Consider the following 21,619-nt stretch of genomic DNA (forward strand, 5'->3'; position numbering starts at 1 on the left):
GTAAAAAGTTGATCTTCCCAGTGTATTTCAAAGTAAAATTACATCCTCCTTCAGAGCTCATGTTTTTGCTGTCATTTTATTCTTTGCTGCCAGAATCAGAACATTTCCCCCCAATACCGGTAGCTGGACTGTTCCCCTGTCACACATTTTTTGTATGTGTTTCTGGGACAGAACAGATGAGGCTTTACCCTGTGGACTACACAGTTAAATAGACTTAAACTATTTATGTAGTGCCTTACGTGTTTATCTGCATTTTTAGTTTTCTAAGAATAGTTTACATTGGTTTTCCTTATTGTATTGCAGGAGATTTCTAGAATTTTAGTTTACTTTTAATGTACATGTTAAAATTAATTTTTATTCCATGTAAACTTAGTTTTCACTTTAAAAGCTTAGGTTGTGTGGTAGTATGTGACATAAAATGAGGTTTGGTGATCAGAACAGAAGGTATACTCAGTTTGAGTGGCCTTGTTTTTCTATCCTCTGAATTAATGGTGGAAATGTTTTGGAGCACAAGGAGGAAAAGAGGATAGTGAGTGTTAGGAGAGCTGATTCTGAGGTACTGTAGCTGCCTGTAATAGTGCCAGACTTCACCCTGTAGTTAATTAAATTGCTTTTAAAGAATGCAATAATGGAAGAACATTTCAAAGTACACTGCATGGTTATTCTCTATTGCTTTGTTACTGTGGAGCCAAATTAAATAAATTAAGCAAGATTGCAGGGAGTCAATTATGATTAGTACAGGTAGTGACAATACAAGTAGCGACGTTAATTTTATGAAGTTGCATAGGTATAATTCATCTCAGTATTTGTTCCATTACATTTCTATGGAAATTTTAGGAGAATGGATCATACTCAGATGCTAGATTGCTATTTATATTATTGTATTAGGCTGTATTTGCAGAGGAGGGTTCCCCTCATTATACTGCTCTTTGGCACTTTTACAGGACTTCTGATATATTACATTTGCTATGGGAGACCTCAGCAATGCATCCAGCACAAAGGTGACCTGGGTTACGCCAGTGCAACTCGCACTGGTTTTGAAGTATATATTGCAAGGAAGAATGTGTTGTGCAAAGCATTTCAGGGTCTTCAATTTTTAACTTTATACGAAATTAAAGAACTTTCCTCCTAGAAGCACTCTGGTGTGAGCAACGTGCCAGAAAGTAAGGATTACAGATGATTTATTAGGATGCTTCTAATACAAATTGCAGAAGCATAGACCCTCAACCATAAAAACCAGCATAACATAATTAGATGAACACACAATAACTTGTGGGACATACGATATAGCTTACTAGCGGGAAGGTTGTCTGCACTGATCATGAAATTTTTCTCTCTTTTATGGTGCCTGAAAGCCTCCTAGTCAATTTGCTGCCTGCCTTCTGTTTCTAATAGCAAGGTACACAGTACCATGTCTTCTTTCTGCACTGTTGCAAGCACCAGCAGTTGCCTGCTCTCTGAGATCAAAGGCCAGATTTGGATAGCACTGAGTGTGTGCCACAAGGAGATTCTCCCTAAAACAGAGATCTGTGAAAAGGGATTTGCTGGAGTACCAGAGAAAAGGTCAATGAAAACAGTATTAAATTTCTGTCTGAGATGTGCTTCTTTGGCCTTGGGGTGAGAAAGAGTGATGACATTCAGAAGCACTGCACAGCAATATGGATTTTTGTCATATCATGCCCTAAGTAAGCCTCATGTAGGTTAAAAGAAATCAATACTCTTACAGCGTATGGTAGATCTTTAGCTTTATTCCTTACTAAGTTATTGATATTGGTGTCTCTAGTAAATCCTGACCTGAGGGAGCTGTTGCATTAGAGAATTCTTGTATTTTTACTGTTTATAGCAAAGGAGTTGTTAAGTGACACATGCTGCAGTGTATACCTTAAAGAATCATAATTAATGCTTGTGAAAGGAGTGGTAATATTGAGATAATGAAACTGTCAGTAGTTCACAAAATAGACTTACTGAGCTCTAACAGTAAAGGCCTTTCATTACATCTATGCCTGAACTTCAGTACATACCCATTAAAAGGTGGATTTTTATGTCTTATAACTGCTATGAGATCAAAATCCATTGATTTTTATTTAGCAAAAATGGGAGAAGTAAAGCAAAAAAACTCCTTTATTTCTCAGTGGTTTTTATTTATAGTTTCTGTTTGTTTTCTTTAAGCCTCACAGTACTTGATTCCTACCAAACATGGCAAAATTTGCTTGCATTGTGAATGTGATGGGAGTGAAGATCTCTGAATCATTGATTTGCAGACTTGGTCAGTTGGAAGGGTCCTCAGGAGGTATCCAGTCCAACCTCCTGTTTATAGCATGGCTAGTGGTAGTGTCTGACTGAGTTGCCTAGGGCTTTATCCAATTGACTCTTGAAAACCTCCAAGGATGGAAACTGGACAACCATTCTGGGCAACCTGCTCTACTCCTGAGCTGTCTTTCTGGGAATAAGGGGTTTCCCTAGATCAAACCAGAACTGTTTTTGTTAAGGTTTGACCGTTGCCTTTTGTCCTGCCACCACTTGAAGAACCTGACTTCCTTGAGAACTTCCCTGAAGTAAAAGCGCTGGGAACTTCTGTAAGGTTTCCTGAAGCCACCTTTGCTCCAGATTGAACAAACCTAGCTCCTTCATTTACTCTTCACAGGGCAAATGCTTCAGCCCTGAGCATCTCGGTGGCCCTCCCCTGGACATGCTCAGAAGAGGTTTAGTTACAGGTATAACTGTTAGGATTGGCAGTTTCTTTCTAGGTAAGCTTTTGCATAGAGTTAGTTTCTGAAGGTGAGAACCATTTAAGCAAATATAATGCACATGAATGGGCCCAAACTAGCAATAGCTGACTCTGTAATGTGATAGATGCAACAGAATTGAGTGTCAGCTTCCATTTATAGTGTCGCAATATCCAAAATGTTGCCATGTTACCTTGTACTTAATCTCCGGGTTTGCAAGAATGTGCCTAATTTTGCAGGATATTTGAGCTGTAGCTGTTTGGTTCAACCTTCAAAACAACTGTGTATGTGTCTTTTGTGACCCTTGCCAATAGTATTCTGTGTAGGAGTGAGTCATTTTCCGAACTTGATTATTTAAAAAATTTAAAGAGTGAAAAGAAGTTTTTATTAAAATGATCTGGTGTGTTAGGAATAATGAGTTTTAAAATGGTACTTTCCTTACTAAGGTGAAAATTAAATAAATCAGTTTATTAAAAAAAATATGTTTTAGAATAGTTGCATAAAAATAGCACTATTCAACAAAATTATAATTTCCTGCCCACACATAAATATTTTTAAAATGCTAAAGTAGTGTGTGAGGCTTTACTTTTCTATTGCAAACTATAGTCTTAGTGTCAAGATAGTAGTAAGAATAGCATATGGCTCTACTGCTGCCTTATTTAAGTTGAACAAATTGTAAGCTTTATTAGAAGTAATTTTGAGTTTACTAGCTTCAGCAGATTTTTTCTTCTGTAAGAATGTTATTAAAACCAAATTTTACTTTCAAAAACATTCATCACTTTAAAAAAAAAAAGTGTATGTAGATAAGATGAAAATATTAGTAGTGAGAATTAAAGATTATTTAAATTTCATTTTAGGGGAAGAAAACTAGCATAAAAACCTGTTTTCTTCACTGTCTTAATTTTTACTTGATTACTGAAATATGCTCTTCTGTCTAATACTGATTCAGGTGGTGATCCCTCTTGCTGTGTATAGTTTCAGTGTTACACAATATTATGCACAGCAAGTATCCTCTCCACCAACTGTTTTCTCCTTCCTGAAAATGTAAAATGCTTAATTATTCCCAAATGAGTGTCATTTTTGATCAGGGTGATAATCAGTTTGTCAGGATTTGGAAAGTTCTCTGAGAATTCTGGTGCATTCATCAGAAGACTGCTGTACCCATCCAGTGTTACTGGAAGGGTTAGATGCCCACTGTATTTACTACAAAAGCATCTTTGAAAATACCTCTGCATTTTGGGAAACAAATATGCTTTGGATGGAAAATGGCAGTTTATAAGGAAGCCTACTGTATGACACTGGAGCACTCTGCCTTGAGGTGATTTTCTTGACTCAGGATAGTGTTGATATGCCCAAGAGAAACAGAATTTATGGAATAGTCAATTTTCTGACCTATTTTCTGCAACTTGAATGCTATCTGTTTTTATTCATTGCTGGAATTCACTGTTAGGGTGCTTCTTCTTAGAAGTACTAGGGTGGAAATTAGCTCTGAAATTGCAAAAGCAAATGCAAAGGCACAGTAACAAGATCTTTTCTTCCAAAGCGATACAGCAAGTAAATAATCCTGCAGCTGTTGTTACAGCTTTAGTTAAAGGTAGGTTCACATGGTAGAATACCTCTTTTGAAGTAACATCCTAATCTTGGTCTGCTTAATTAATCAAAACTTGGAACCCTGAATACCATGTTGGCTTTTTCTTTTCCAAAGTGCAATACTCCCTTCTGCTGCAAAGTAGGAAAGTGTATGGGGAAAGGTACACCCCCTCCCCCAATATTAAAAAGGAAACAAAAAAAAAAGGCTTAATACATTTAAAGGTCAGAATATTCTATGGCATTTGTGGAATTTTCTCTTTCTAAGTCAAAATCTATAGTTTATGATCAAAGAGCTAGTTTGGTTTATAGAAATCAGTAAACAAAAACGACCTTATCACTGTAAATTACTTTTTACATATGGTATGTATCATATGTATGTCATATGTATTGTTCAAATTTGGCACTCTTCTTGAGCAATTGAGCCTAATTATGTTTGTGTTGAATAGATTAATTGAGTGTTGCCAAGAGTAAATGGGCAGGCTAATGAGACATTCAACAACAGTCATCTCTGGTTTGCAGGGACTGCACAAATGGATGCTCAGTTGATCATGACTGTAGTTTTGCTTGTACATACTTAAATTCTGGTAAGGACTGTACAGCCAGCACAAACTTCAGGATTCAAAATAAAATCTCTATTCCAACTCTGGAAGTGAAACCTACATTTTCTTGTAAGTCTACTTGGTGTTTTTCAGAAAAACTCCAGATCTAATAAGCTAGATGGTTTAATTTTACTAGTGAAGATAAAAAGGGTTCCCCTGTTCATTCCCAAGTTATGAAATATTTGCACAGTAGTGCACATACATCCCTCTCATGCCACCAATTTACTGACCTGCTTACTTATGTATTATTTCTCTCCTTCCTCTTCACAAAGATAGATATGGCCATTCTTGTCAGTGTTGGGGTTTTTTTTTATTTTACTAATTCTTGTGGGGTTTTTCCTGCATAATTCCAATTTGTCAGTCTTTGCAACCACACATGCTACAAAGATATGAGTTTCTTAGATATCTGCCATAGGAAAGTGTTAGAATGATTTTTTGAAGGCTGTACTGTGGAATTTGTATATTTCATGTATTCATATCAATGTACACTAATGAATCCATGCAGGATTTTTGTTTTACATTTAAATTGATCCAGAATGTAATGAGCACCCATTTCTTGAAGATCTGAAGAAAAGGAAAGGTTAGGAAGAAATTAGGGAGTTCAGACGAAGAGTGACAGGTAATGAAATAGACTATTTGAGAAAATACTTTCTTTTTTGTTCTTTTTACCTACCACACTGATCTATCTTGGCAGTTTTCTTCTCAGACACAAGTGAAACGAGACAGATAAATAAATAGGATGAGGTTGAGGTACAAGTGGTTGAAAGATTAATGAAAATAGTGAAACCTTCTTTGATACCTGTGAAGGGCGTTATTTCATTTGAATTTGCACTTGAGACATCTCATTAGAACTTTTCATGAAGATGCTAGTAGATAAAAGTATTATCTTTAAAAGTTATATGGACAGCTGTTCTTTCTTTGTTATTTCCTTTAACATTTCAACACTAGTTCTTTCCAAATTGCTAATGATATGTCAGCAGTACAACATCTCCATATATATCTCCAAAATACCATTGGAAGGACATTGCTTTTTCCAATCAGAGATGCTTACTTTATCCCTATGGATTGAAGGGCATCAGTAGCTGGTATTCAGCAGTCTAACCTTCTTGAACCAAGCTCTCACCAGAACTTTTTTTCCAGTAAGAGTGCTGAATCAGTTCCAATCCTGAAGTCCTCAATTCCTCCAGCTCTCCAGGGTCTTCTTACTGGTTACTTCAGGGTCTTGAGCCATTAGCCTTAGAGAAAATTATGAAAGATTAAGAAGTCCCTCATACAAAACCTGCGTCTGATTTTTTTTATGCACAGTGCAATTATATTTAATGGTTTAGGGTTTTCCTACTGTATTTGTGTTGCAGTTTTTTCCTTCCTTAGTCTTTCAGGGGATTTCCTTTTCTTCATATAACCAACTGCTGCACACACCCATGTCATGATTTAGCCCCAGCCAGCTAAATTTTTCTCACCCACTTGCTCACTCACCCCCTCAGTGGGATGGGGGAGAGAATTGGAAAGAAAAAAAAAACTTGGGTGTTAAGAACAGTTTAATAATATTCAAGCAAAGTAAAATATAATAATGATATAAGGATACTATTGATAATGAAAACAATAATTGTAATTAAAAGGAGAGAGAGAGAAATAAAACCTAAGAAAACAAGTGATGCACATTACAATTTGTCACCCCTCACTGACTTAGTGCCCAGCCAGTCCTTGAGTGGCAATCTTCCCCTCACAACCAACTGCCCCAGTTTATATACTGACCATGACTCTCTCTGGTGTGGAATATCCCTGCAACCAGGTTGGGGTGGCTGTGCTGGCTCTGCTCCTTCCTGGCTTCTTGTGCACCTGCTTGCTGGCAGAGCATGGGAAGCTGAGAAGTCCTTCACTTAGGTAAGCACAGCTTAGCAACAGCCAAAATATCAGTTTGTTATTAACAATATTCTCATGCTAAATCCAAGACACAACACTATGCCAGCTACTAGGAACAAAATAAACTCAGTTCCAGCCAAAACCAAGACAACCCACAACACAATGTTTTCACAGACTTTGATACTTGTAGGAAATGTCACACAAGCAATCACTTGACTTCTCATAAAAAAGATACAATGATTTTGAAAAGCCTTCCATATTAAGTGGCACCACATGGAAAATAGATTTTTTCAATGTGTAAAAAAATACTAATGTGTTAGCTTCTCAGTGCAAGCTTCCATGCAGAGTTCTATATATGTATTTATACAATACAATAATTTGTGTCTTTTCTGTTTTATTCAGGTCATTGCCATTGTTATGGATATGTTTACAGATGTGGATATTTTTAGAGAGATTGTGGAGGCATCTGCTAGAGGGATTGCTGTGTATCTCCTGCTTGATGAGTCAAACTTCAGTCACTTTCTGAAGATGACAGAGAAACAAGGCTGTCAAGTTCAGAGGCTCAGGGTAAGGCTTCCTGTCTTCCTGTGCATGAACATTCACTTTATTTCTCCACAGCCCACAGAAAAGTTACTATTTTGAAAAAATGGTTGCAAATACTGACTTTTCAAATCAACAATCAGTTATAAAAAGGTAAGCTCTCAGCAGAACTTTCTCTACAGATATTTTTTCTTTAGAAAGCATCTTTTTCAAGTGTCAAAACAAGAGTATTTGATAGAAAGATATCATTTTAATATATTATTTATAAAATAATTCTCCACTATTGTGTGTTTAGAAATACTGCATGTTTGAAAACCTAAGCCTTTTTTCCTTTCTCTTAAAGTTGCCTGCAAATAAAGTCATAAAACTTATACAAATTAATGAATTATGTATGATATTTTTCTTTAAGATTATGCAATAAAATTCTTTAAGAGGCCCAAGATTCTATTTTATTGCCAAAAATCCATATTATCATGTCATGCATCATGTCTTAGAGTATTTCTTTTAAACATTAAATACGTCATTTTCTCCCCTAAGAGAAATAACAAGATGACTAACATTTACATTTCTCACAAGATGTCCTGCACTGCCCTGATGTTTAACAGGGATTAGAATATAAGCCGTGAACTGCACTGAACTGACATAAATGCTTCATAACTACTCATAGATTTACTCTACTACTGATAGTACTGAAGAAGTTCCAATTATGTTGTCAGAGTCTCTGCAAAGCTCTGAGCACTGCCTTGGCTGAACTTCTGTATAGTTCCATTTGCATTTCCTTGCTGCTGTAATTAGTTAAGCCATGTGCATGCCAGGCAAAAATATTATAAAATAGCAGCATCTATATTAAGAACCCAGTCCAAAAATCAGATAGAGGTGGGTGTATTTGTAAGGATAAAGAGGAATTTTTAGTACACAGTTAGAGCAAACCTGTATTTTATACCCATTTTTAGTCTGGAGTGTTGACTTGAGTCCTTAAAAGTATTCCCACTCCCTTTTCCATGCTTTTTTTCCTGTGTATGAGTGTGTGGGATTGTTCTCTGGTGGCCTAATATACAGGGCTGTGGGAACTTCTGGAAAGAAACACCAAAACCTTGTTGTCCTATAAATGCTGGTCGTGATTGCCTTCAAGAAGCCAGTATTTGGCAATATATACTGACAAAGTATCTGGAACTTGAGATACCACCATCTGCTGATTAGTTGGGTTAATTATGCCATAGAGGTTGCCAAAAATGGTCTATATACATGGAATACATGTCTATACATGGAATAAATGGTCTATGTCTATACATATGTCTATACATGTCCTTCCAAAACAAAAGAAATTACAACCATGCCTTTCAAGTGGTATCTCAAAAATTCCATAGTATGCATTTTCAAATTAAATTCAATGCAATATGTATCTACAACTGTTTCAAAAGTTTAGCTTTTTTTGACTGGATTCAAGATTGTCTTTTTAATACAGTTTTATAGACCCATAGTTGAAAGAGTTAATATACATATTTAGAGTGTCTTTTGTATGGATTAGTGTGGATTGGAGAATTTGGACTTGGCCTCTTCAGTGACATTGTGTTTTATATGTTTCTGTTTTGTAACAGTGGGAGAAATAAAATACATCTTCACTCTGCAAAGTTTACTTAGAGTACTTGCAGTTTTATCAGAAAATAAAAAATATATGCCAAAGAGCTAAGCAGTAATCTTGTTGTGTGCTGGCTTTCCAGTTTAGCTTGTAATAAAGTTGTTCAAATTAATGGTCTTCTCATCCAAGTGCTACTCCCAGTGACTGTTGCTCTGAGAATAGCAGTTTACTACTCCTGCAGTAACTACTCTGCCTTTCTAGAGGATAAACTGCAGTTGAACATAAAGAACAGTCAGTGCTTTGAAGATACTTTCTCCCTTTCCCTTTTTCCCGTCACCTCACAGTTCAGAAAAAAATTAAACATCAACTTTTTTTTACTCGGCTTTCAGTCTTCTCCTTCTGTTCAATGAAGGCACGAGCAGGACAAAGTTGTATAGATCTGTTTGTTTTCCTGGAGATGTTGGACCAACATTGGTCTTGTTATTCTCTAGCATGATTTGGTTCAGTCTTGTCAGAGTGTGGCTGATGCTTCTTAGGCCATACACTTATGATGAGTTTCTGTAAACCTTTTTGGACTCTACACATTGTCTTTTTTTGTCTCCCTTTGAATTAGTAAAACATGAGATGAAATTATAGCCAAAACTGTATTTTTTAATTCTGATTTACAATTAAGTAGTCTTCTCTCTGTAAGAAAAAAAAAAGGGATTTTATTCACAAGTCCGCATTGAATGTCTGCGCAACCAGCTTTTCTCATCTGTAGTCTGACTTCATATCAGGGCATGTTTCCCTTTTTATTGAAAGATATAATTGAGGAAATGGATAGACTGTATATTCTGTCACTATTTTGTGAATTCCAGGAGAATAAGAAGTTAGAAGTTTTTTAGTCTTTCCTGCAACCTGTTTTCTTGAGGGTTGTTTACTTAATGTTCACCTTAACATTGCCACTGGAACTCAATTCAGATAAATAATTTCATTCCTATACTTTCCCATTTCTCTTCCCCTGGTTTCTTTTGTTTCCTGATTGTACTATATTTGTCCTTAGTAATAACTGCATTTCTCTGTTTTTCTTTTTTCTCTACGTTACCTTCTTTTGATGAACTTTATCACTGGTCTGACTTGTTCAGTCAGCAATTCCTTTGCATCAAAGGTGAAGAGTTTTAACAGATTCAAACTTTCTTTCAGGTGATTTTTCGGAAACTAATTACTAAATTTTTTGAGATTGTTTTCTCTGTTAGTGATAGGTCCAGCAACAAACTGTGAAACAGATTTGTGCTGCAGAATGCAGCAGCAAGACAACAATCCCCAGAGCCACCAGAATGATCAATGCATTTTGAATTAGAAATGATAAAGTGGTGGTTTAGGATATGTTGTTGCCTACAAGAAGTAAGCCTAGTTTCTGACAAAGATCTGACACAGATCTTTGTGTTTTATTTGATATGAAGTGAGACATGTGGCAGAGACTTCTGTGCTCTGCAGAAACCTATTTTTATTTCTCTGTCAATAATGAAGAATCATTTTACTACAGGAGAATATCAAAAGCAATTTGGCAGGAACTGTCTATCTCCTGATACTCCTCTCAGGATTTTTAATGAATTGCAGGAAGGAGAAAATAGAATCACTGATGAATTGTTTTACTTTCCTTTTGTGAAGTCTGCTCCCAGATATGAATGTTTAAATGCATAGTTGGAGCTGTTCTTGAGACCTGCTTGCAGCCTGTTTATTCTCACCAGTGTTACCAAAATCATCAAAAGTTTTCCAGTACTTCCACATCTAAGTCAAATTTGGTTACTGAGTAGTCATGCACAGCATGTTATTGTGTCTGTAAGCAAATTTCTGTGGTAAGGGCCAGACTTCAGTCAAGTCTTGAGTGATCACTGAATCAGATTCAAAGTCAGAATAGAAACAAACTTGAAAACTACTTAGCATTTGCACAGCACATGTATGGTCAGTAGCTCTTTTTCAAACTAGCAATCTCTCACAAGTGAAATCCCCCAGGGATCAATACCGGGCCCAATGCTGTTTAATATCTTCATCAGTGATCTGGAAAATAGGATTAAGGAAACTCCAACAAAATTTGCTGGTGGTACCAAACTGAGTGGATAAGTGGACACTTCAGAAGGGAGAGCCACCCTGCAGGAGAACCTGGATTAGCTGTAAGGATGGGCTAACAGGAACCTTATGAAATTTGACAAGGACAAGGGTAAGGTCTTGCACCTGGGAAAACATAATCTAGGAATGCTGCACAGGCTGGGATAGACCCAGCTGAGTAGTGGTGCTGTGGAAAGGGACCTGAGGTTCCAAATTATTACTAATTATTTTGTAGCTGTTTCTGAAAATAGACCTAAGCATACACCTGTATTTTCACTTTTAAAATCTTAACCTTTTAAATTTGACAGCACTTCTAGATAATACCTCTTTTATTTATCTAATTAAGAGATAAATTTTATGTTTTGGCATATTTGCAAGGCAGTTCACAAACAAAAGTAATTCTTAAATGCTCTCTTTGTGCATTTAAGTGAGTTGCAGTTGTGTTCAAACGCAGCTTGACAAAAATGCTAAGTAACAGCTCACTGAATGGTGAATGAAATGTAAAGAGCTTGGATAGCTTGAGTTAAACCATAAGATCCAAGAACTGAAATATATACTGATTTAGGAAGTATATGTTATCTGGAAATGTGCTTTCATTTCATGGATGTTTTCTCCTAACTTTTTGAATTTTCTGTGTGGAAAGATAAAGTTCATTACATTGTAGTAAACATTATTCTTAAGATTTCTATGGCCTCTAACAACTAGAACTTCACATGTTTTTGGTAAATGTGTAAGTGCTTTCATAGACACTGAAGGCTTATATAACTGGAATCCATAAAGCAGACTTACTGCCCTTGTAAGTCTAAACATCTCTACAGCTTCCTGAGCATGGGAAATGGAGAAGTTGATGCTGGTCTCTTTCTCCTGGCATCTAGTGACATCACACATGGGAATGTTTCAAAGCTACACTGTAGGTTTAGACTGGACATCAGGAAGCATTTCTTTAAGGACACTAGAACAGGCTTCCTAGAGAGGTGGTTGAAGCCCCAAGCCTGTCAGTGTTTAATAGATATTTGAACAACACCCTTAATAATATGCTTTAACTTTTGGTCAGCCTGGAATTTGTCAGGCAGCTGGGCTAGATGATCATTGTAGGTCCTTTCCATCTGAAATAGTCCTATCCTGTCCTGAGCTATCCTATTGATTTCATCCTCCTGATTTTGCTGAAGTTACCATGGACTCAGTCTTTTCCATTTGCTTCATTAACAGCCCTAATCCACCTATACCTGACCTTTACAGAGCATGTCCACTGTGATTTGCAACCTATCTTCATAGCAGTCCTGTGAAGCAAGACATTGCCCTTTATTCACAAGTCTTACATTCCACCATTTCCATATGTACAGGCTATGTAATAATCATATAGATCCTGTTTTCTTACTGCTTATGCTAAACTACAGATTTCACTCCCACTGGAATTAGCATTACTAGAAAAAAATTTTGCAAACCTAGAAACTACTGTAAATATTGTGATCATTCACAGCTTTATTTCAAGGTATTTTTATGTCTCATGAATCATTTTGTGACTCGCAGCCACAAGATGTAGATGGTGTAGTTGCTTTGCATTGTATATAAATTTTATTTTTTCTATAAGTAAGCACCTTTGTGTAACAATTTCTGCTAAAGCTTTTGTTGTACATCCCCATAAGAACTTTTTGAAAATTATTATTAATGCCATCCATAAGGTGTAGTAACACTTTTTTCAATTTTTTTTCCTATAGTGTTAAAGAAACAAGTGACAGGAGAGAGAAAGGGGGGGAAAAAAAAGAGACATTCTCTTAGCTGAATCAGTTTCATCAGTAGTCTGAGATAAAAATTTACCTCATTTTTGAGGCCCAAAGTGTAAAATTTCCCAAGTAACATTTGCTGAGTTCACATGAGGAAAACATAAAGCTTAATAGAATTCAAAATTAAATGTTGCATATGGTTTGTGGTATCAGCATATGGATGTTGTATCAGCATCTCTCAGTTTAAAAATGTGATTGATCTCATGGCGCAAAGCTGCTAGGAAAATCTTTCCATTGGTGAAATGTCAAGGGATTCTGGTACCAGGTGGTATCATTCAGTGGATCATCTCAGAGTTAGGTGTATGTGTTCATTGATACAGCAGTCTTGTTCAATTAAACTAAAAGTAATCCTGGCACTTGGTGTTGTTTATGATTTAATCTCAGATACTTGGAAATCCTATAAATATGTGCATCAGGTGATGGAAAGATATTTTTTTTTACAGTACAAAATCTCTTTCCCTTGAATACTTTTTGTGCCAGAACCTCATTTCTGGAAGTGGTGGGTATGGAAAAGTGGAATTTACTTTCTGTGGCCTAGGGAGTCTCATCAGTCGTGTAGACAAAGCATTAAATTGCCATTTTGAGTCCCTAGGCAGCAAGTTTGATCAGAGTTTACTTCCCTGCAGAGTTTATGAATAGGTAATAATGTAACTTTTCTCCTACTGTTCCTCTGAATTTTAACCCCTTAGATGCTAATTAGGACTATAGTAGACCGAGTAAAGTATTTTGATTGTCTTTTTCAGAACATGAGGGTACGAACAGTGAAAGGACAAGATTACTATTCTAAAACAGGAGCAAAATTCCATGGAAAACTGGAACAAAAATTTATTCTTGTTGACTGTAAGAAGGTCATATATGGTTCTTACAGGTAAGATCAATCACTGAAGTGTCCCTAGCAAACCCATCATCTCAGTGCTGCTGCTATGTCCAATTTGGATTTTTTCTATTTGTGAAAATTCTTCCAGGAATGCACATTTTATTTTCCATAATTTAAAAGGGTATCAAGGATACTTATTGCTAACTAGCTTAACAGACCTTCCGTTCATTTTTCACAAATAAGAAACCTGGACGGTTGCTAAAAAGAAGGAAAATCCTGTTTTGTCGTATATTGCCTGAACCGTTCTTATTTAACATTCACTCCAGAAGAGGCTGCCAAAATTTATTTCATAAGCTGTCTTGGATAGTTCCTCCATGTAATAATCTTCTAAAGCTAACATTATAGTCTGACTCTCTGATATTCAATAATGGTCAAATTCAGAATTTCCCAAGTTAAGTCACTCTTTCTGTTTGACTGAATTTCTTTAGTCTGCTTTCCATTTGATTTCCTGTGTATGTGTGCATAGCATAGGCTGGAAGAATTTACAGCTTTGCAGAGCTGAAAAAAGCCTAAGTTAAAGGAAGGACAGTTTTAGCTAACACATTATTAAATATTTTCCTTCTTTTCATGCTACACTTTTCTCCTTTGGCCTACTGAATTAGTTTCTGCCAGCATAGTGCCTGGGTACCACATCCACAGCCACTGCCTTTCATAGATTTCCACCACTGTAAGCTTTTGAAAATCTGACCTTTTATTTGCTCCAAGACTCAGGCAGCCCCAAATTCAGATTGATATGTATAAATGATAGTGAGGTAAGTGCCAAGTTCATAAAGTAATCAGTGTGAGAGTGTACAGGGAGTCTGCATGCTTTGACATCTACATACAGTGCTAGGGTCTCTGAGAATGTGATAGTTTTTCTCATTTCATTTTGAAAAACAGCACTGCTTTATGGCCTTGCACCACAGGGTCTGGAATCATGAATTTTTGTAGAAATTAAGCTTGCTTTATAAAAGAATGTAGTGATTAAGAACAGGAAAGATGAGTCTTTCTGAACTCTGTCACTCTGAAGTCAATTGAAAGTTTAGGGGGTTTTTTCAACTATTATGTATGATTCTTAATTGTAAAAATCAGTAGAAAAAACTTATGCAGCATGGTTTGATTTAAACTCAACACCCTATTACTTCCTGAAAATTATGAAAATAGCAAAAAAAATTAAATCAACAAGTTATTTTTGTTATTACAACAAACCTCTTTTCTAACATCCAGAAATCAAACCCAGCTGGAGACTTTACATTGCTTTCAGTGGGAGCAGGAATGAGTCTATAACTACCCTTTTAACTGCCTTTATAAAAAGTATTTTTAAAAAGTATTCACAAATGTAGAACAGTGAAGTACAAATATCTAATGGAACAAAATCATCTCTACAAAGACTAAGGCAGGATTAACTATACCCCCTGTATTCACTCTTCAGTCACAGAATGTTACTGTGTTATAGATTCATTCCTGATCCCACTGAAGACAGTGGAAAGTCTTCAGCTGAGTTTGATTGGCATTAGATTAGACTTTCTGAGCCTGAATTACATGAATCATTCCCAAATTTTATTTATTTATTTAGAAAGTTTTTTTTTTACAAACCCCGGGTTTGTGGAAAAGCTTTGTTATCCAGAAGGACTAGTGTAAATATCTCAAAAAACTGTATCTAATGGTCATTTGTTCTTCTTTCAGCTTTATGTGGTCATTTGAAAAAACCAACCTCAGTATGGTTCAAGTTATCACAGGACAGCTCGTTGAATCGTTTGATGAAGAGTTCAGGACACTGTATGCCCGTTCTTCTGTTCCTGGCTCCTTTGCTCCAGAACTAGTGCGGGTAAACAGTCGCAGGACACTCTGGGATAATGATACCTACCAAAACTCAGTGGCTTCTTTGGCTTCAGTTTCTAGCCAAATAAACCTTTTTGGTAGGCAAGACAAGGTTCACAAGATAGATCCCGTTTGCTGGAAAACTCGTGGAAGATATGCAGTAAATGAAATAGATAAATATGGCTTGAGAAATCAAGCCTATAGTAAGCAACCATTTCATCCAGGTTTTAATGTGCAAAATCCAGTCCAGCAGTATCAACCTAGTGAAAAAAATGAGCACTGGAAGAGACACAGTTATGCTGGGGAGAAGCCAGAAAGGACACCTTACCTGTTGCTCAATAGAGCAATTAACAGAGCCAACCATCCATCAAATACTTGGAAAATGCCATCTGATAGCCTTAGTATTGTTTCTTCACTCCGAGGAGGATATGCAAATAACTACAACATACCCCAGCAAAGTTTTGCTGATCACTTTTCACGACCAAAGGTAAATCTTGCAGAAAGAAATTCAATTGTACGGAGGTCTTTTAATGGGACAGACAATCATATCCGCCATCTGCAGCAAAGGATGCCGACTCTCGAACACACAACAAAATCATTCCTGCGTAACTGGCGAATAAAGTCCTATTTGAATGATCAATCAGATTATCCAGTAGAGTCTAATGGGTCGGCCTTGGGTGACAGATATGATAGCTATGACACAGCTGAAAATATTAAAGCTCATGCGCTGTATTCTCATTCTCGCTTGCGATCATCATTGGTGTTTCAGCCAACTTTACCTGAACAGCAGGAAGTAAGCAGCTGTGCAAGTTCTTCAAATTCAACTATAATTGGGTCAGAGGGAAGTGCAACACCTAAAGGGACATCTAATCATTCTCCGAGTGTGGAAAATGGAACAGATAATATTCTAGAAGATCTTAGCACAAACTTCCCACTTAAATCAGATGCACCAAAAAACCACAGAATTCATACTGCAGACAACACAAAACCTACTGTAAATTCAAATGCAACTGGCGACTCATCACTTTATTTGTACACAACACTCTGTACAGACAAACATTCAGAAAATCTGAAGAACATTCAAAATGAAAATATGCTCAAAAGGAGAAGTTTTCCCATGTTTAATTCAAAGTCCATATTGGACCCTGATGCCAACAAACATGCATCCAATTATGTTTACAGCACATTGACTAGGCATAGACTTAAGCAGCCAGTTAGTCCAAAACTTCCAGAAGACATGCTGAAGAGTGCTAAAAGTTTGCACAGTGTGACCAATCACTTGCCACAGGAGGAAAAGAACCTGAAAGGAGATCTAAAGAGCCCAACTGCTAGCAAGGCAATATCTATGGCGGCTCTCACTGAAGCTAGCAAGGAGGAGTCTAGTAAGGATTGCACATCAAAGAAAGAAAGTAAGAATTCCCCAAGTTTTCTAAAGAAAGGATCCCAGAAGTTGCGGTCATTTCTTAATCTCACACCAGACAAGAAGGAAAACTTATCAAAAAACAAAGGTCCTGCCTTTTACAGAATGTGTAGTAGTTCTGACACACTAGTTTCTGAAGATGAGAATCAAAAACCAAAGATTTCTGAAAATAAGACAGATTGTTCCCCAAGGAGAAAAAGAAACACATCATCAAATTCTCAAGGTAGCTTGAACAGAAGTAAAGAAGATGTCACTGGAAGCCCAACAAAGTCTCCAAAGTCTCCAAAGTCACCAAAATCTCAAAAACCTCCGTCTGATGAAAGCAATAAAAAGTGTCCTCTCTTGTGCCCCCTGGAAACTAAGTTCATTGAAACTGCAGGAGATGCATCTACCCCAAGATTTAACACCGAACAGATTCAGTATCAAGATGTGAAGGAAGTCTCCACAAATACTACTTCTGAAAGTGCTCCTGTTTCTGCTCTTCAAAGAGCAAGTTCAGTGACTCCACAGCAGGCAAGCTCAAAACAGCAAGAGGAGCTGAGATCTCGTTTGAGTGAAAGACGTGTTTATAGTCGCTTTGAGCCATTCTGCAAGATGGAAAATGCTAGCCAACCTGCAGGAAATGCAGCCAACAGCAGTTCACATCTCTCAGATATCAAAAGCAAGACTCTAGGGAATAATTATGGCAGAAGTAATCACATGGTCAGCTACAACTCAAATGCTTACCATCCATTGCAGCCTAATGAGAACAAGCTGAGAGGATTTATGCAAAAGTTTGGGAACTTCCTACACAAAAGCAAGTAAAACTTGTTGATTATATTGAAACATAGCAAGACTAGCAAAGGTGGACATAATCTTAATTGGACAAAGACTAGTGGCCAGCTTTTGTAGAGATTACCTGGGTTTCTTCTTGGGTCTAGGGCATCAGAATGAATGTATATATTTTTAAAAAATATTATCCTAGAATTGTTATACTTTAATCTTTACAGAAATTCCATGGCCAGAAGATGTCTCAAGGAAGTTGTTTATAGTGTTTATATTGTAAGATTAATTTTATACAATCTCCTTGTGAAGAAAATATGTTCTAGCATATTGTAAGATTAAGCATGGGACAAAAAAGATTATGTTTTTAAACTTCAGGTAATACTGTTTCCAAAGATTTGCCCTTTAAAAATAGGATAGCATTAAGAATAGCAAATTATATTTTTTCAGCATTTATGTAGACTTTCAAATTTTAAACATGTATGTTAATACATTGCATGATACTTACCTTTAATTTTTGAAAACCTCTTTTAGGTTTCATCTTGTTGATAATTTACCCCATAGCATCTATTGAACTGTTTGTGCAACAAATGGATCTATCTATCTTTATTGAATTTTCCATGTAATATGATATTTTTCTGAAGTATTTGGCGTACAAATCTGAAAGTGACCTTAATCTGAGCTTTCACAGACTTGTTTACATGGTTAAAGTAGTGTGAATGTAGAATGAACATTAAAAAAACTATTTATAAACTAGGTGCCTTGAACATAACTTGCAACTAGTTTAAATTTCAGTGGGTTGATTACATTTGTATAACATGCCAGTATTCTGTAATGTATACTAAAAAAACCCCACTTTTTTGTTACATTTGTTAAAAAATTGTGGATTTCCATTTCTCAGGTAAGTTTTTGAGTTTCACATGCAACAGTCATTTAAATGTTGACAGATATATTTGCAACTACGTCTTTTATACCTTATATTTTAAATAATTTTAAAATTCTTAAGACTAGGTGTACAAGAGAGATTGCAAACACAACCCTGCAATGCAGCTTTATATCAGGATGAATATTACAGGCCATGAGCAATTAGGCAGCTAAAACTGAGATTTGTAAAATTCACAACATCAAACAATAAGGCACTTCTCTTAAGCCAAAGAAAGTATCAGTGAAGGGTGATAATAGCAAATTTTAACTTCAGTGAAGGTATCTAGACATCTAACTGGAGTCTAAGTGACACATTTTGTTTATCTGAGTCTCTTTAGCATAAAAAATTTCTCAATAAGAGATGACTACAAGTTAGTGCTTACAAAAAACACAGACATGGGGATGTGTTTGGGCAGCAGCATGGCATCCACTTCTTGTCTGCAGTGTGCATCCAGAGCATCCATCTGGCTTAGGCCTTCCTGGATGTGGAGTTTGTGTCTTAGAAGGACTCTATAACCATTTAGCTGCCAGATATTCCATGACAGTTTTATTCCAAATTCAGAATTTTGGGAAATTTTACTGCTGAAATGTTAGTATTCTTATACAAGGTCTTTGTGTTTCAGGAGCATGTTTTAGGAGACAACTTCACTCTTAGATCTGAAAGGTTCCACAGATCTATGTTCACAGCTCTGTGGAATAGGTCTTGGCTTCAGTCTTTAGAAAGCAATACCAAAAAGGCATTTTATGCATCAGCTATCTACCTGTGGCCCTGAGAAGAAATTTTGTATGAAAATCTACTTTTCACTGAGAAACTGCTCTGGCTCCTATGAAGTCACTGTAGTTACTGTCAGTGATTTCAATGAAGCAGTGTCATCTTTTTACTCAAACTGTTTCTCGGGCAACTTTATTAGGTTGATGCATCATAGCAGTAACTGTTCTAATGTGAGGATGGTATTTATTTTTGAGACTGACAGTCCTGCATTTTGATCCTCTGCTGGAAGTTTAGGTCCCTCTACCTGTGATCACAGAAAAGATTTTATGAATTTCTTGATGAACACTGGTGACTCTGTTCACTCCTTGATGAAATGCCATAGTTAGTACTTTTTGTACTTAATATGTTGTCGCCACAAAGGTAACATTTTCAGCCTCAAGACAAGGAGTGTCTTAGTACTCCAGGCATGTTTCCAACATAGGCACAATGTACTTCCACAGCTACACAGCCCATAGCAATGTCCTACTGTACTTTTTAAAACTCTTAATATTTCTTTACCTGGGCAGACAGTTACCCAGGATAGTACCTGAACTGACAGTGCAGGTGGTGCTAAAAATGGTGTGGGGACGTTTTAGGAGGATCTTTAGTTTTCCCTCATACTCTTGCAATCACTGACATACAATTGTAGGCAGAACTATATTTGGGGAGGAAATGAGAGAGGGAGAGTGTGGGTCCTGGGGCAAGTTTCAAAGGGACAGTGCTTTCCATTTTGTAGTAAACTTTGGGAAATCTGTACTGATACAATTTGGAAATATTTTACTGTATTTTTCAAAATAGATTGCTAATTAGAGAATCCTGAGAAGCCAGATATTTTAATTTCCCAAGTCATCCATGTTTATAGATATATACTGCTATTTTGTGCATACAGAAGATTAGGTCCCTTCAGTGAAGAGCCTGCTTATAGACGATAATGCAAAAAAAAAAATCTCAGTAGAGGTAGCTTTTTTTTTTTTTCATTTTCAGATCTCTTCAGAGATCCCCCATAGGAATAAGACTTGATCCAGGGTTAATTGAAATGAATTCCATGGACCTCAGGGGAAGTATGATCAGACAGTTTGTGTACTGACATCACTATTTTAGAAATGTTACAAGACCCAATGCTGCTTGGAGAGCACAAGGCTCTATCTGACACCATAAAAAGAACAGCCCTGCCTGCAGCTACAGCTTTGAAGGTTGGGAAGAACACCGGGGAGGACCAAGTGTTCATTTGTTCCCTCCAGAATGTATTTTAAAGGTGGGAAAGTGCTCACCCAGTACTGTCTGATTTGCCTCATGTCTCCATGGGAGCCCAGTTGTCCACAAATTAAAAATGAAAATATGGGGCGGGAAGGTACTTGCATCAGCAAAGAAAAAGTATGTACAGATTTCTGGAGAGAAAAGTAAAGTTTATATTTTGTAACTTCTTTTTCCCAAAGCTTGTCTTGATGTTTCTGCTTTTCCAAGAAGATTCATTTCATTGAAGGTGTCCTAAATGTGCTTTGCACATTACAAGTTTTACACCCTGCACACACCCAATACACTCCCAGTTTTGTAAGGCTGTGAGGTAATAACTTGCCATGCGTGACGGTCATTTGGCCGCATAGCTTGGGTTTGTGGAACCCATAAAAAAATGTCATGTCATTTCCACGTTAAATAAAATTCCAGTAGTATTGTAATAGGTGTGTGAGGGTGGCTGTGTGAAAGTTGGTCAGAGTTATACAATGCTGAGCTGGCCCTTGGGAACACCATCAGTAGTAGAGGGCAGTACAGGCTCTTCATACAGTTTGCATCACCAATAAACCACCCTTACATACACTCATAATACCCAGTGAATAAATTGCTTCATTTCTTCAGCTTCATAAATAAACAGCTTTTACTGCCTCTCAGATTGCAAAATTATTGGTTGTTCTCTTATTAATTACCTTGCACAGCACTTTTTATTCAAGCTAGCAAACATGAACTTGATGGGAAGAAAGATGATAAATTAAGAAAAAGTAAGTTTCCACCTAATAAATAAAGGTAGTAGTATTTGTTACAAACCTTGAGAGAAACAAAAAACTTATCAGGCAATATGTGTTTGTACCTAGGTGAAAAAATATTATTCAGAGAAAACAACTGTTTGATCATTTTTCAGCTCTCTGAAATGTATTAGCAAATATGGTTTATAACACATCATAAGAAAAATAATACTAAAATCCATTGCAAAACTATGTAAAAATAAAATTTAAATTTGCTCTGCTAAGCTGTATGATAAATACATTTTTTTCATTTATTGGTAAATTATAGAACCAACATTTATCTTTGCAACTTTATAAC

At 36.5% G+C, this 21,619-nt stretch overlaps 1 protein-coding gene across 5 annotated transcripts in view; it reads left to right on the forward strand.

Annotated features, from left to right (window-relative positions):
• The window catches only part of FAM83B (family with sequence similarity 83 member B), a 47,479-nt gene extending 26,748 nt beyond the window's left edge, over nt 1-20,731 (forward strand). For 4 of the 5 annotated variants that reach the window (XM_071548485.1, XM_071548484.1, XM_071548486.1 and 1 more), the window contains 4 exons: nt 7,181-7,345; nt 13,513-13,637; nt 15,312-17,662; nt 20,288-20,731. In XM_071548485.1, coding sequence (XP_071404586.1) covers nt 7,181-7,345; nt 13,513-13,637; nt 15,312-17,662; nt 20,288-20,310 — 2,664 coding nt within the window. In that variant the 3' untranslated portion in view covers nt 20,311-20,731. Of the gene's footprint in view, nt 1-7,180; nt 7,346-13,512; nt 13,638-15,311 lie in introns of all 5 variants that reach the window. The other variant, XM_071548489.1, reaches the window with a different exon arrangement.
• The last annotated feature ends 888 nt before the right edge of the window (nt 20,732-21,619 follow it).

The sequence above is a fragment of the Pithys albifrons genome, chromosome 2 (genome assembly GCF_047495875.1).
Source record: "Pithys albifrons albifrons isolate INPA30051 chromosome 2, PitAlb_v1, whole genome shotgun sequence".
Classification (NCBI taxonomy): domain Eukaryota; kingdom Metazoa; phylum Chordata; class Aves; order Passeriformes; family Thamnophilidae; genus Pithys; species Pithys albifrons.